This window comes from Rhea pennata, chromosome 8 (genome assembly GCF_028389875.1).
Source record: "Rhea pennata isolate bPtePen1 chromosome 8, bPtePen1.pri, whole genome shotgun sequence".
NCBI classification, from domain to species: Eukaryota; Metazoa; Chordata; class Aves; order Rheiformes; family Rheidae; genus Rhea; species Rhea pennata.
Window position 1 is genome coordinate 1,962,016 of NC_084670.1, and position 16,511 is coordinate 1,978,526.

Here is a 16,511-nt window from a genome sequence, read left to right on the forward strand (position 1 = left end):
CTCCGCTGAGCCCTTGTCTCCTCCTGCCATTGGAGCAGAAGAGGCAACTCCGGCTCAGCCTTCCTAGCTGGCAGGCATTTCAATATTTTATCCCTCGTTAATGGCACGGCGAGCGCTTGGGGGAACATCAGCGCGTCAGCGCCGAGACTGAGCTGGGGAGGGCTCGTCAAGCGCGCTGCCTCGCTCACGTGGGGGCTGCAGTCTAAAGACAGTGGGGTTTTTTTAGACTTATCAAGCTGAACTGCGATACCACTGTACAATGAATTCTTTGCCTAGACAGTTTAAATAATGTTCTCTTTTGTTTGGAGTCAATGAAAGTTATACGCAGTATAATAGCAGGCATTTTTCCTTTCTTCTTTTTCCATCTTTGCTTCGCTGTGTCAAAAGCCTTCCAGAGTTTCTGTAAGGAGGACTTGTCCCATTAGTGGATATGCAGGGCTGGAGTGGTTTCTATCCTAGACAGCGCAGCTCAGTGTGTGGGTGACAGCATGTGCCCAAGGAGCACAGGCATTACACTATTTCCTGCCTGTGTGAAATCCAGCTGCTGTCTTGCATACACAGCTGCTTCCTGGGTGCCCCAGAGACACGTAAAAAACAAGTGGTGTGACCTAACAGGGACTTTAGGAAACAACAACATGGTATGTGGCAGGAAGAAAGGGACAAGGAACCTCTTTTACTGATTAGATTTCCAGAAATTGGTAAGATAAATCCACTGTATGGATTTCCAGTGCTTGAATTTTCAGTTTTGTTGGTGGGGGACAGCCCGGTGGCACATGACCAAAGCCTTCAGTCCACTCAGCTACTGCTCAGAGACACAACTCCTGGGGCTGTCGGAAAAGCTGGGGCAGGAGCAGGGGAGGCAAAGCAGCAGACAGTGGCTTTCTTCTTGCTCTGCACCTGTGCTCTACTGTGGAGATGGGGGCTCTTGCAAACAGCTAATTCAATTTAACATTTCTTTCCCTGAACTAGTCCAGTCACTAGTCTGGTCAGCTCCTGTCTCATCAAATCCTAACTAACAGTGGAAACTGAGTCAGCACCTCATGGCCATGTCCTTGCTGGATGGGTTTGCCTCAAGAAAGAGGAACTACGAAGCATAACACTCTTATTTCATCTGCTTTCCAAGAAGGCTGGAGATGCTCCCACTCTTCTCTCTGATAAGTTGACTCACAGCTTCTTTCTTACTCTACTTACTGGAAAAGACTCAGAACTCTTTCCCTGAGCAGAGGAGCCTCTCTGCTTTTCATGTTGTCTGATTCATCAAACAAATATCTCTGAGAAAGAGTCATCTTACAGCTTCTTCTGGTCTGGGCTCAGTCGTGAGCCTTGCAAAGTAGGATTTAGCCGAACGACAGCCGCAGCAGGCGGCACTGGTCTGTGTGTCCAGGAATCGCAGGACTGAGGTAATGCACACCGGACGTGTGGCAGGTCCTTCATATGTGGTCAAGGACTAAGCTGGACAGGGAAACACAGAGAGCTCAGGGAAAGAGATCCCACTGTAACTTTGGCTCCTGCAGTCCAGCAATCAGAACGAGCCCTTGCAGGGCAATTGGCCATGGATGTTCACAAAGATGTCAGCTGAAAGTGACTGCTAGGAGGCCAAAAACAAAGAGTGAGGCTGCCACAAAACTTGAATCTTTCCTTAGAGCAGTGGGCAAGAGGCAGCTGCTGAGGGGATGGGAAGAAATCCATCCGTGTAGGCCTGGTCTCAAATTCTGCCCTTTTTTCTGCAAAGAAGGGGAAGGGAGAAGCTAAGACATGGTGGTATGGAGGAGGGGGTGTCAGGAATGGTGATGAACAGGGTTCATTAATTGGAGGAAACCCCCCCCCCCAAAAAAAAAAAAAAAAAAAAAAAAAAGAAGAAGAAATGAATGTTTTGCAGTGAACAAAAAATGGCTACAAAATAGAATTGCTATTAGGCCATCTGCCAGTTCAGGAGGGCCATCAGGCCGGAGAGGAAAAATTCAGAGATACATGGATCTGCTGCACACAGCCTGATCAGCTGCCAAGGTCCAAGCACAAATAAGTCTTATTTGCAATAGGTGCTGCAAAGTGCAGCAGGCCAGCAGGTTGGGGCTCTATCACTACAATGGATCTGCCAAAGAGAGAGAGATCCCTGACTAAATGGATTGAGAGAGGCAGTGGCTTGCAATGTTAATCTGTCCAAAACAGAGCAAAACTAGGGAAGTTTGGTTTGAAAATAGGATATCTGCATTTGAGCAAGGAAAGAGGCTAGCTGAGAAAGCAACTATGCTAATAATTAGTTAGCATTTCATTGTGCCTAATAAATACCAGAAATCATGTGTTATAAATCATCTCTGAAAAGCCTCATTAATGACAGGATGCAGGTGAAGTGAATCTTTTGTAGGCAATTAGTGAACAAGTCATTCTGCCTGGAAAGGCAAGAACTGTAAAAGCAGCCATATTAGGTACAGTATTAGCTTTCCAACACAGGAAAGGTGAGCAGTGACTACATCCTGATTCTGAGCCACTCTCAGCTCAACAGAGGTATGAGAGATAGTTATGACATAGCCCAAAGGATTCAAGTGTATGTTCCTGCAGAAAAGTCATTCTGTTTCCCAAAATAAATCCCTGTGGGGATTAAATGTACAGGACACTACATTGCATGTAGTCAGGACAGCCCAGGTACCTCTACAGCACCTTTGGGGTCCAGGAATACCCAAGCACACTGTCCTGGGGAGCTGGAAAAGCTACAGTGTCCTGATTTCACAGGCTTATGCAGGTCTGGGCACAGGTGCAACCTGCAAGTCTTGCTTAAATGGTTTTGATGGAAGCCTATGTGCAAATTGTGGCAAATGGAGGTTTGAGCCATAGATTGCCCAAGAGAAAGAGCACCTGCGGCTTGCAAAGGCACCGTCATTCTTGGGCTGGAAGGGAACATGAGGGAGCATTCAAGAAACTACAGCGCAGCTGCTCTAAAAAAAATCATACAGCAAATGCAGTCAGTCTGAGAGCCAGCACCCCCCTCACTGTATTATAGGAACAGCTTTTGTGTCAAAGCAGGTGGAAACATGGACTTTAAAGGGAGAATATTCTCTCTCTGAGAACAGAAGAATAGGAAGAGTCAAGTGAGAAATGGGCCTAGGTCAGCTGATTGTGCCAGGTACCTTGAAACAGGGTATTTTAGGATTGCATCTAGATTTTAAACTGTAAGATGTTTCAGAATTGCAGAAATGTTAACCAAGCAAAGAGAAAAATGCTGCTTATGTGACCAGGCAGAGTCCCCACAGGTTCCTATGCAGCAATGCTGGCTACAGCTGTCAACACATATGGACCTCTGACCATGCATCTCATGCATCGCAGAGCTATAGATTACAGCCTGCGCTATAAACCACCCTTAGAGCTGTGGATTGTGGCCTGTGTTATAAACCGCCGTCAGGTTTCCTTGGTTCCTGAGAAGGGACCAGAAGTGACAGTTCCAGTTGTTACTTTGGCTAGTCAACACATCTCACAGGCAGGAGTGTCTGTCTGCACTACCCTGTGTGTAGACAGGGTACAAAAAAAACGGATGGTTGCAGCAAATAGTTGAAGAGGTTGCACAGAATTCACCCAGAAAGGGAAACGTCAAACACACTCATCTGATCGCAGGCCTTCAGGCTTCATCCTGAACCTCGCCCCTAAACTGTGTCTAACCTGTATCTTCCAATGCCAGGCTCTTAACGCAATCATCTCAGCAAGCCTCTGCTTTGAGATGCCCCCCTGCTGTGGCTGCGGGATGCACATGGTGAAGAAAGAAGTGAAAAGCTCTCAGCACCTGCCCCAGGGCAGATGTGAGTAGAGTAAATACAAAGTCAGCATAGCCAGAATGCCTTTAATGCCGCTTACGCTGCGCAGTTGTTCTGCGAGCCTGGTCACCACAGCAATGCCCCTTCTGATGTTCAACTCCACGAGGCATTTTATTTTGCTCATAGTCTAACACACACCTCTTATATGGTTACTCTGCATTCAACTCTGTGGTTAAACCTAGTGAGCTGAGAACAGGCTTTTGGGATGTCTAATTAATAACAGGAGAAAATGTCCTGAATAACAAACTCTGAATTCAGATAGTTGTGATCCAGCAAAAGTGATTATAGCACTAATAAGTCTCTATTGTAATAGAAGTACAGTTTAATAGAATTGGTTTCCATTCCTTTGTATTAAGTATGAAGCAATATTGATTGGTGTATTATTAAATAGATTAATTTTGTTGCCCTGTTTTCATTATTATTTAAACAAACTCTCAAAGCAGCTCAGTGTAATTGGGCACCTTACTGGTGTTAAGAGATTTTTTTGGTTTTTTTTTGTTTTTTTTTTGTTTTTTTTAATGGTGTCAGTTATAGTTCTCCTTCCTTTTGGCTGGATTTTGCAAAAATTGTGCTTACATATTGTGCAGCTTAGATCAGAATCAACCCTCATCTTTACCAGCAGCTGATTTTGAGGCAGTTTACTTCTGCTTCTAAAACAGCTGGCCCAGAAGTTTAGCATCTGCTTATTAATTTTCCCTATATAAATAATGCAGTGAATGATGACAGCATTTGAAAGAGCCTAATGTTAGGATTACAGCTCCTTGAGAAAAAGCCTCTGGGCTTTTTACATTAGATAAAAATCCAGACCAGTATAAAGCAGGTCCAAAGTCCCCACCCCACCCCCCCTTTTTTTTTTTTTTTTTTTTTTTTTTTTTTTTTTTTTTTTTGCTCTGGGATAAGAGGAAGGTGTTAAAAGGCTGTTCAGGAAGGGTAGGAATGGATGTGAAATAGATGGGAGAATACCAAGGGCTCAGTGATGCAGCAAGCAGTGAAGATACAAGAAGCAATAACAGAAAACCACAGATGGTTTAGGAAGCATAAACTTGGGGAAGGCCTGAAAAGTGTTTCCTCCACAAGCATCTGCTCACACTTTAGGGGCTGCTGTGCCTCCCAAAGGGATATTTAGCTACAGATAGAAATCCCGTTCACAGCCCTAGAGAAAGTGGTGAGCCCTGCTGCACAATCCCCTCCGCCCTCACACGCAGGGGTGGGCCAGCCCAGGCCCGGCCCAGCCCTGCTCGCCTCCGGCGCTGGAGCCTGGCTCCTCCGTGTGGCACAGCCTGCTTGCTACCTGGGACTGGGTACCAAAATGAAACCTGCCCATAGCCTCCAAACTGGCTGCTCCCGTTCCCTGTTTCCATCCACCCAGCATTTGGCTGACTGGAAAGTCTGCCAGGCAGAACCAGCCAGACTCTGAAGCCGGTAGAGCAGCCACAGAAAATACTCTAGCTCCTTGCTTGAAACCATTTCTCCCTTAAAGGTCTGTTCCTCAATCAGCTGTCCTATCTCTGTCCCTCCAGTAATCAACTCCCCATGGCAGAACCACTAACCACCACCCCAGCACAGCCACACCATCCCTATCTCACAGTCTGTGCTGAGGGACCCCTCTTTCCTGAGCATTGGCTTTTGGGTCACAACTGTCTCGCTGTGGCTGCACAGACCCTTGTGCAGTTCCACTGGCTTCCACGAGACACAGTATAAAATAGCTGCCCACACGCTTTGAGTGGGCATAGCTACCAACATTTGTTTTTATCTTGAACAGAAACCACCTCCAGTTCTGGGTTACTTTTCTAGAGGTAGTTCAGAAAAGGAAGCAGGTGAGGAACCACAGCTTCCAACATCTTTCAGTGACACAATAAAACTGTGTAAGCACGGCAAAGTCACTAGAGGAAGTAGGAGCACTGGATGGTTACCACCATATTAAACTCCCAAAGCTCCACTAAGGAGCCAGCAGTTGGAACGGATTTGTGTAGGACTGAAGGAACACAGGGCTGGAGGACATGATTCAGTCTTTTGAATGATGCAAGTGAACAACTGCCAATGTTGCTTTAGCACACAGTAATTCTGGTGTGGGGTGGTGCAAACGCTGGTAACAGTTGCTGCCCTGCATGCAAGCAGAGGAGTTAGCTCCAGGAAACATTCAAGTTCTTCTAAATGCATTGGCATCCATGATCCAAGCTCCTGCCAGCTTCTCACTCGTGCCAAGATGTTAAAGTCTGTTTTCTACTCTCCAATAAGTGAGGTTCAAGACTTTAAGGCCAGACCCTCAACAAGTGTAAGCTAGCAGAAGTCCACTAACTACAGTGAACACAGGAGTAGGGTGAGATTTCTGTGGAGGGAAAAAGGTGGGATATTGCCTTAAAGAGGTTTTTGCACAGCCAGTTGGCCCTAAGCAAAACCAATTGGTTCATAACTCCCACAACACCAAAAGGTGTTTTGCTTGGTCTGCTCTCCATGGCAGAGCCAAAGCTGGAGGCTAGTAGGTCAAGTTTTAGATGCTTACAGAAACTGAATTTTAGGGAAGAAGGAATAGCAATTTTAAAAGGTGGAAATTGTCCTTTTAATGAGATTTTTCTCCCCCCCCCCTTTTTTTTGGTATGTTCCCTCTGTTTCAGAGCTCGTCTGAGACCATCTGTAGGCTTATTGCTCTCCAGCACCTGTACCAGTTCAAGCAGGAGATTCATAGCACTCACTTTACCAGGCACCTGCAAATCACATTCCCAAAGCCACCCACCATCAGGGAGAGCTTTCCTCTCTCTGCCATCATACTGGGTGCAGTACAACCCTGCGGCTACCTGCCCCAAAGGGGAACAGAGGAGCTGGAAAGGCTGCTGGGGAAGGAGCAAGCGTCAGGGGAAAGTGCTGGGGGACAGCCAAGAGAACAAGTCCTATTAGAACCACCAGCCCTGCCTTGGCCTTTGACAAATGCTGCTTCCCTTTTGTCTGAGCTGGGAACAGCACAGCACTTTGCTTACATCCCTGCTGGTGGAAATGGGTTCCCACAGCTGCTGGACCAGACTCTACATGCACAGGCTGGAGCCAAATTCTCCTACAGATTATGGCAGTCAGCAGCATGCCAGCATACATTATAGATGCAAGGGAGGTTATGTCAGTGTCTGTAGGCTTAGGAGCAGTATTTTTCTGTCACAGCTAGATATTTGCAAGCTGTAAGCAGCACATTGAAAATGTTAAAACACAGTATTTTCTACAAAATGATGCTGACTGTCCAAACAGCTGTCACTTAAATCATCAAAATAACTAAATTAGCCACACTCAAGTCCATAGTATGAACCCAAGCACCACACTAACCATAGCCCAGCTTCTCCACTGAAATTAGGTGCCCATCATTATGACTTGTAGCCTGAAATCCTTGCAGGGGCAACCTCTGTGAGAAGCCCTGCGCGCACACACACACTTTCAGACTCTGGTGTGACACTGGATCAGCTTCCCCATTCACCAGGCACTTACTGCAAACTCCTAGTCTTTTTTCCTGTATCAGCTATCTCAATTTTGTTCTCTTCCACCTGAATCAGTCTGCAGGGCTTGTATGTCCTTTTCCTATTAGTTCTTGAATTAATTTCAAGAGTCTGTTCATCATCAACAGGATTCAAACCCAGGACTTTCATAGACTACCTTAAAACTCCTTTCCCTGACATTTACAGCTGCTTCAGGCTGTTCAGGATCTGTTAGTGTAAATGTGACATAGGAAAGTCCCATTAGAGAGTGATCCTTCACTTCACTGGCTCCAAGCTTTCTAGAAATAGCTGTGACAAATGCCTCCCCAAAGAGTTAACTCTTCAGCTCATAGACTTGAGGTAGCCTGAGCTGGAATCTTGCATACAGTGAGCAGCAGCATCACCCTCCTGTGACTAGAATGTAATTATGGCTTTCAAAAGCATTAGGTATTAAACACCCCCTCTACTGCACATGGAAGTGAGCAACTAACTTGTTAGTACCATCAGTGAGTTTTGCCTATGAAAAAGGGAGTCACTCCCAGCCTAGAGGAAGGCCAGCAGGGAAATGAATAAGAGCTGGAGGGGGGAGAAATGAGGAAGTTTGCTCTCCCAAGGTGTGCTATCAAGTATGGTTAGGAGAAGACAGAGGGAGGCCATGCCATGGCAAATGCTGTGTAGAAGCAGCTGTGGATAATCATGTTCTTAGTCTTTTAACAGTAATTTGTTTGTTCTGTTTAGAGCTGTTACTCCAAAAACTGTGTTCTATGGCCTGTGGTCCACAGAACAACAGGAAATATCTGTGGCACCATCTTTAACCATGTTTTCAATTATAATTTTTACAAGAAAATTAGCAGGCTGCAATAAACCTTGGGTCAATTGATCTAACATGTTGGCACTCAGTGATTCAAAGCCTTAGCGAACATTACTGTTTTACAAACCACTAGTTACATTTGTTAAGAAAACCTTTTCTTTGCTAGTTTAGTGGCTGTACCTGCTATTTGAGAGATATAGTTCACTGCAGTCCAGCTAATGTTCTCCAAGCCAAATCCACCTTATAAAATATCATCTGACACTTCTTCCCTTGAAAGAGGCAGGCAGAGTTGTTCAAGTAGAGACTGCAACCTAAATGGCTCAAAGCTTCCTCCTCCATGGGTTGCATGCAGCTAGCAGCAGCTTCTGCAGAAAGAGGTCAGCAATATCAAAGGTGGGAGGTGACAGGGAAGAGCCTTGGATTGTAATTCCCTGAGGACAGAAGTAAAGGAAGGGCCTCCAGCAGAAGTAGCAGCCCCCAGGACTGCTGTAATTTGACTATGCTGGGACTGCCTGACAACAGCAATATAGAGGAAAGTTTTGCAAAAGAGCTGCTTAAATGCGCTTGTCTTACTCTTAGGCAACACATGGCAGTTACAGACTTTAACAAATAGCCAAATTCTAAAGACAGTCCCTAGCCAAGGACAGCTCCGTCATAAGTCTCCAAGTCTAAGCTGAGCTCTCAATAGGAGCTTTTGTCTCCCTTGTACTCATCTGGCAGTGAAGTACCAGAAATGCCCTTTATCATCTTTATTTTTGTTGGTTCCCACCCTTCACTGCAGTTTTTCCAGCATTTGACTTATTCCAAGAGTGCTGGCAAGCACTCTTGCTCTAGCTGTAACCCTGTTTCTCCTAAGGAAAAGCAGTTCAGGGTTGATGATTCCCTGATACCTTCTCCAGTCCTCCCAGACACCTTGTGATTTTTGCAGACTTCCAGATGAGAAGTTCTGGTCCAGGCTGGAGGTTATGCTTAGAAACTCCTATTCTTAAAAAAAAAAAAAAAAAAAAAAAAAAAAAAAAAAAAAAAAAAAAAACTCATCAAAGCAATACAATACTCCCTTCTTGGCCAGTCAGCAAAGCATATGGAGAGAGTTTAAATCATCACAGCATGAAATGTTGCTGTTAGCACTGAGCCTAGTTTCACTTTTTTAGACCATCTCAATAGAAGATGTATTCTGATAGGTCTCCTAACAAATCTCACCACATATGCTTCACTGCAGTTTGACCAGAAGCAAGATACTTTCTTGCTTTTCACAGCTTCAAGGAGTAAACTCTGCAACAGCTTCCTCCCCTATGGGCAGCACAAGAGGTATTAACATAAAAGTCTTCATTTTTCTACTCTAACCTTATACCTGATCTCTACAACACTCCACACAGCCCTTTAAAAACAAACAAACAAACAAAAAAAAACAAACAAAAAAAATCTTTTGACTACCTTTTAAGGAATCAAGAAATCCCTAATCAAGCAAGAATACAAGTAATATGCAAGAAACAAAACAACATGCAAGAATATTTTATGCTCTGTACAGGACATAATAAGAATAAAAGCTCTTCTCCCCCCCCCCCCCCCCCAAAATCTAAGGTAAATAAATTGCATTGATTAGGCTGATAAATTTAGAACTTCCCCCAGACAGAAAGGTTACCGAGACCTTACCAGTCTGTAACCATAAACTAAGGAGAAAAGCAAATTTGCAGCAGGGTACCCACAAAAGTTTAGGAGAAGAGAGCTAAGCTGTGCTTATTTACCTATTTGTAGCAGCCAGCTGGCCAATTAGCACACACATATTAGCCCGCTAATGAGGCTGGCATTGCTCCTGTGCCAGTGGAGAGACGGTGAGTGCAGTGCTGGGGCTCTGGCAGGTGAGGATAGCAAATACAAGGAGAGTCTAGAGCATGGCCCCTGCCAGGAGAGCCCCAGGAGCCCAGGGCTGCTGGCCGGCCGGCCGGCCCGCCTGCCTTCCGTTCCTGCCTTCCGTTCCTCCCTGCCCAGGTGCTGACACCTTGGTGGGGTCTGGGCTGCCGCGCACGGGCCCTGGCTGAGCCCTCCATGGGAAGCAGTGTTGGAACCAGCGGCCTCACCGCGAAATGAGGCTGCGCTCGGCATAGGGCAGCTGCCTCGGCAGCTCTGAATACCGCTGCCCCGCCGCCGACCGGCGCTTCCCTCCGGCCAGGGGTCGGCAGGGCCGAGCGTGCGATGCTCTAGATGTGGCCGGCCGCCACAGCGGGGCGCGGAGCTGCCCGGCCGCTGCGGGGCGGTAGCGGTCGGGGGGGGGAGGGGCAGTAACGGTCGGTGGGGGGCGGGTCCCGCGGCGCTGCGGGGCGGTAACGGTCGGGGGGGAGGGGCAGTAACGGTCGGTTGGGGGCGGGTCCCGCGGCGCTGCGGGGCGGTAACGGTCGGTCGGGGGGGCAGTAACGGTCGGTGGGGGGCGGGTCCCGCGGCGCTGGGGGGCGGTAACGGTCGGTCGGGGGGGGCGGTAACGGTCGGTTGGGGGCGGGTCCCGCGGCGCTGCGGGGCGGTAACGGTCGGTCGGGGGGCAGTAACGGTCGGTTGGGGGCGGGTCCCGCGGCGCTGCGGGGCGGTAACGGTCGGTTGGGGGGCGGTAACGGCCGGTTGGGGGCGGGTCCCGCGGCGCTGCGGGGCGGTAACGGTCGGTCGGGGGGGGCGGTAACGGTCGGTTGGGGGCGGGTCCCGCGGCGCTGCGGGGCGGTAACGGTCGGTCGAGGGGCGGTAACGGCCGGTTGGGGGCGGGTCCCGCGGCGCTGCGGGGCGGTAACGGTCGGTCGGGGGGCAGTAACGGTCGGTTGGGGGCGGGTCCCGCGGCGCTGCGGGGCGGTAACGGTCGGTTGGGGGGCGGTAACGGTCGGTTGGGGGCGGGTCCCGCGGCGCTGCGGGGCGGTAACGGTCGGTCGGGGGGGGCGGTAACGGTCGGTTGGGGGCGGGTCCCGCGGCGCTGCGGGGCGGTAACGGTCGGTCGTGGGGGCGGTAACGGTCGGTTGGGGGCGGGTCCCGCGGCGCTGCGGGGCGGTAACAGCTGGACCGTTCCCACCTCCGGTGCCTGCGCGGTTCCTCCCGGGCCGAGTCTCTGCTCTGGTCCCGTGTCCGTTGGCCGCGGGTTATCTTGGAGGCGCCCCCCCATTTCATCATAAGTGAGGTGGGGGCAGCTCTCCGCCGTCTGCTGCGGTGTGCGCCATCCCTGCCCTGCTGCGGCAGCAGCACTGCCACGAAAGCGCGGGCAGGGCATAGCGCTCCGTGCAGCTTTTACCCAGAGAGTTCAAAAGCAGGGGATTGGATGCCCTGTGCCTTTCCAGAGATGGGGAAACTGAGGCAAAAGGGCATTCTCCTGTAAGGCATCGTGAAGTATACAGGGTGCTGTGTAATCACTTTGTTGTCTTCAACGAGAATTTGTGAAGGGGTGGTGTTTTTACAAGTCTTCCTGTAAATGGGAAGTCACAAGCTGTGGAATGCAGATTTTTTTCTTCCCTAAGTAGCTAAGCTTTATTTCCCAGGATAAATCAAAGAAGCAGATCTTAGTGATCTTTAAAAGAGTCTGTAGCTTGTTTTGGAGCTGAGGGGAGGCTGCTGAGGTTCTTAAATGTCACAGATCATCCCTGTCACTTTAAGTGGTTCCCTTGAAATAAAACTTGCCTTCAAGGTGAGCTGAGAACTTGCCAACCTGGGTGAAAGCACCTGCAGGGTGTGTGTGTGTGTGGGGGGGAGATGGAGTACAAGAGACTTATTTATTCTCTATTTGTTCATGGAATTTGAAGGCTGGAGAACCAAAAGTTGCTTGGATCCAAAAGGCTCAAGCACTGGATTCAGAGACTTTTTCTGTGTGTTGAGTTTTCAGATTTTAAGGAGCACTTGGAGGGAAAGGCATAGCGACAGGTAAGATCTCTGAAGGCTGAGGTAGATGAGAGACTCCAATGAAAACATTGCAAAAGCTCCAGGAATGTTCTTCTTTTCCTGAAAGGGTGCAGCCCTACCCTGCTTGTGATACTTGCCCTTCTTGCCTCTGTGGAGCCGCAGTTGCTTCTGTGGGAAGATGGTACAGCCTGGTGCAATAGCTCACATCCATCATTAGGGACACTGCAGTTCTAGGGATTTCTGCATTAGTAATTCCTGTTGCTCTTCGGGACCCACGGGGAGTGGGTGGATGGAATATATAGCAGGAGGGAGAAAATGAGCAATCCTGGGATTGGTGTTTGCCCGAAGGTGGCAGGCAGGGAGAGCAGCGCTGGCGGCCCCGGGGAGCTGGCGCGCTGGCTGTGGGCAGCGAGGCGCTGCAAGTGCCTGACCTGGCACCAGGCAGCTGCCGGGAGCCAGGCTGCTGCACATCACTGCTCACGGGCGAATTTCGTCTCACTGCATCAGATATGGAAGCTGGTGGCTACAGGTGAAGTAGTTTTTACTCCTAATAGCATTTGCTGCATATGGGATGTATGCCTGAACGGGGTAATGTTTTTATTTCTCTTTAATGCAAGAGAAAAGGATGGGTGGGGAGTCACTTATTTAATTGGCTATTCAAATAGCATGTTGTGAAATTAGTGAATGACTTCTTTTTTTTCCTCTCTCTTTCTTCCTCTTCACCTCCCCCCTCACCTCCTCTTCCCTTTTGTCCCCTCCCTTCCCCACAGGCCATCTCTGTATAGGGGTGTGTAAACTCAAACTTGGGCATTTTCAGTTCCAATCTTCACTTGTGTCACAGCACAACAAACATGCCTGAACAAAGCAATGATTACAGGGTGGTTGTGTTTGGAGCAGCAGGGGTTGGCAAAAGCTCCCTAGTCGTTCGTTTTGTAAGGGGAACTTTCAGGGAAGCCTACATCCCCACAATTGAAGATACCTACCGGCAGGTAATCAGTTGTGATAAGAGCGTCTGCACCCTTCAGATTACCGACACCACAGGAAGCCATCAGTTCCCTGCTATGCAGAGACTGTCTATATCCAAAGGACATGCTTTCATCTTGGTGTACTCTGTCACCAGCAGGCAGTCCATGGAAGAACTTCAGCCGATCTATGAACAGATATGTCAGATTAAAGGGGATATCCAAAAAATCCCCATAATGTTAGTTGGTAACAAAAGTGATGAGAGCCAGAGGGAGCTAGATGCCATTGAGGGGGAGGCATTAGCTAACAGGTGGAAGTGTTCCTTCATGGAGACATCAGCCAAAATGAACTACAATGTACAGGAGCTCTTCCAGGAGCTCTTGAATCTTGAGAAGAGAAGAACTGTCAGTCTTCAAGTGGATGGAAAGAAATCCAAGCAGCAGCAGAAGAAAGATAAACTGAAAGGCAAGTGCTCTGTTATGTGATTGGCTTTGAATGGCTGGACTTGCACCGCTGCGTGGTGTAACCAGAGCATGGACTCTTAACAGAAAATATTTGCTAGAAGCTTCAGAAGACTCCATGTCTTAGTGTTACCAATTTTCTGTAAAACATCAGTTGGGTCATTTTGTGCTGGTTTTAAAGAGAAGGCTTTCTGCATGTTTTGTTGTTTTAAAAATAAACATTCAGTGTTAGCCATTACAGGTGATTACAAGTTTTTAAATCAAAAACTTTACAAAAAAAAAAGTCAGTTTTAGAAAGTTATCTTTGTTTCTACAAGTACATACTAGTTCTTAAGTATCTTCAGATTGTGTTACCCCAAAACAAATCATATGTTGCCTATATGTATGCATTCAAATATTTTGAGAAATATGTGGACAAGAGCAAATCTTTAACAAAGCTAGGGATCTGCACTGCAAGTGAACATACATGTGACTCTTCAGGCACTTACATCTTGGGGAGAAAGGCTGACTTGTCTACCAAATACATTTTTTTTTTAATGATAGAAGTTAAGGTTGCCTGTGTGTTATGCAGCTCCAGAGACTTCTGCAGTTCTGTGAATGATTAAAGCTATACTTGCATGTATTCGGGCTGTTTACTCTTATCTCACTGGCCAACAAGTCATCTTTCTAATTCACATTGAGTTGGCCTTTGGTTTTCCTTTTATCTTTTCTCACCTCTATTCATTGATGCTAGTGTCAATGCTGTAACGTGTAAAGCATCTTCAGGACTTTTGGATCTTCTTGTAGCCTGGACAGCAGATAGAAAAAGGCAGCTATTTTTTCCTTGTAAGCTTTAACAGGGCTAATGTTCTGTGCTCTGTATGGCACACCGGCCATACCTCCAGAAGAGGCCTAAAAGGTAAATCAGTCTCCTTACTCAAATCGAAGGGGACAGTTTGCTCTGTTTGTGCTGTGTGCCAAGGAAATTTGCCTCATTTAGAGCTGGCACTTTTCATGCCATTGATTCAACAGCAAAAAAAAAATCACTTATGATTTCAAAACCCAAGCAAGTCCTGCATGAATGTTCTATGCAGACTTAAATATTCTACATTTTTCTCTCCTGATTCATATGTACTTAAAACTACTTGTCAAAATAATGTGTGGATTTGCCAGGTTGATACAAGGCTCTGCACCTGTTTTTCTAATAGGAGATGATCTCCTACAGGTCCTTGAACTTCCTATGCTGAAACTATGATGCTATTTTTAGTCCTCTCTGCCAGCGCTATGTGTAACATTTCCACTGAAGTTGGGGAGAGTCAGACCAGAGAGTGGCCATGCAAGAAAACATAATGCTTTTGTTTGGTAATGGAGTTGCTCTTGCTTTCCCCCCCCCTCTTTAATTTTGTACGTGACTTTTGATATCTTTGTTCTTTCGTTCCCAGACAATTATGCAATGCTTCTCTTTCAACATCTGACAACAATATTTGCAAAGATTATTTCAGTTCCATTTCAACTTGCTAAAATTCAGCCTATTTTATGTTTAAGACTTTCTGAAAAGTTGTAAGGCCTAATAATGTCTTTACAACTCCCACTGCCTTCACGGAGATGTCTGTGTGAAGGCACAGCAGTTATTCACGTGGAGTGCTGTGTAATCACTGTGGCGTCTTCCCTGTATGTGGTATGGGGATCACTGAGGATGATGGGGCCAGAGTGCAAGGTACAACTGATGTTAACGAAAACAAGCTCAGTCCCTCGTGCACCTGGCAGAATCATTGGCAGGTCTGCCAAGCTGGCCTTGACTATGAGATGAGGAGCCCACGTGACTGACTGGGGAGTCTGATGGAGATGCTCCTGCTCCGGGCAGTGGGGGATGGTGATGTCAGGCATCAGCATGTCGAGCTCCAGGCAAGGAGCCTAGAGCAGGCCTGATATGAATGATAGCTGGTGTGGCTACCTATAATGCTTTGTAAATGTGCATTTTAGTTGTATTAAGTCAATTACGTAAAGTATGGTTTCTATATAAACTGAGCCAGTTTGATTTTGTGTGTAATGTGCTATTCATATAAAAAGGGACATTTGTTTGTATTGAACTGATTTCTCCTTAGACAATGGCTATTAAAACTTCCACAAAAATCTAAATTGGAAGGTAATATCTCTACAGCTTACCGGGGAACAACCTCAAAATGACTAGATAGAATGAAAAAAATGTAATATTGCTTTGGAAACCCTAGTTAATAGTTACAAAACAATGGCAATATTCCACTTTGATATTAAAGTTATTTTGCAAGTCTTATATTTGAAGCTGTCTTCCCTGGAATCAAGATCTGGTCGGCTGGTGTACCTAGACGCTTGTTACTGCGGGTCTTATACTGCTATAGCAGGTAATCTTGGGCTACTGTTCCTATTTTGGAATAATGATATAGTGCAGAATTATGATTGTTACAGAAAAATTCTGTTGGAAAATATCTGAGGTTTTTTAGGAATTAAGGGGTAAAGGTTTTGCTAAAACCAGAGTAAGTACTATGCATCTGTTACAGATGGCATTTGATGGGGTGGGAGGGAGGAATATTATGTGCATACTTAAGTTTTCCCCTCCCCCCACATAGGAACATTTTGCTCAATTAGAGGAATAATGGGCTTTAAGGATTTGGGGTTTGCAGTGAAAGGAGTGCAAGTTTTAAGTAAATAGTTTAGTCTCACTTGAATAAGTGCAGTTTAAAAAGTGAACAGATTTGTTTAAAAAATTTTGATGAAAGACATCTGGAAAACATGTCTGAAGTGAACAGTTCTGATGTCTGGTATACTTCACATAATACATTATAGGCTTTGTCCTTGAATACTGATTGCCAACAGTATGTTTTTTATGAGGCAATGACATGTTTTCTACAGTCACAGAACAGTTTCTATTTATATATCCTCCGAACTCTGCAGTCTGGAGGCCTGTGTTCGTATCTGACAATCAGGACAATTGCTCGCTATGTCTTAAGTAGGTTGTTTTTCCTATGTTTTCATTCATCCTGCCAGTGTCAAAACTTGCTAGCTTCTGAACTGTTCCTCATGAACTCAGATGTGGTGAGATGAAGTCAGAGAAGGAGCTACTACACCTTCATGCATTGCTAGTAATGTCTCATAACTTCTTTCCAGGATCAACAGGTGAATACTGTTGACAAACAGA

The 16,511-nt window shown here is 46.7% G+C and overlaps 1 protein-coding gene across 1 annotated transcript; it reads left to right on the plus strand.

The window, feature by feature from the left end:
- Positions 1-12,784: 12,784 nt before the first annotated feature.
- On the plus strand, positions 12,785-13,381 carry DIRAS3 (DIRAS family GTPase 3). The gene has a single exon (XM_062581450.1). The coding sequence runs from the start codon at positions 12,785-12,787 to the stop codon at positions 13,379-13,381; it is 597 nt and encodes a 198-aa protein (XP_062437434.1).
- Positions 13,382-16,511: the final 3,130 nt, after the last annotated feature.

Bases quoted from the DNA above. Each gene is read 5' to 3' on its own strand.
- DIRAS3 (XM_062581450.1), top strand. From the start codon at position 12,785: ATGCCTGAACAAAGCAATGATTACAGGGTGGTTGTGTTTGGAGCAGCA.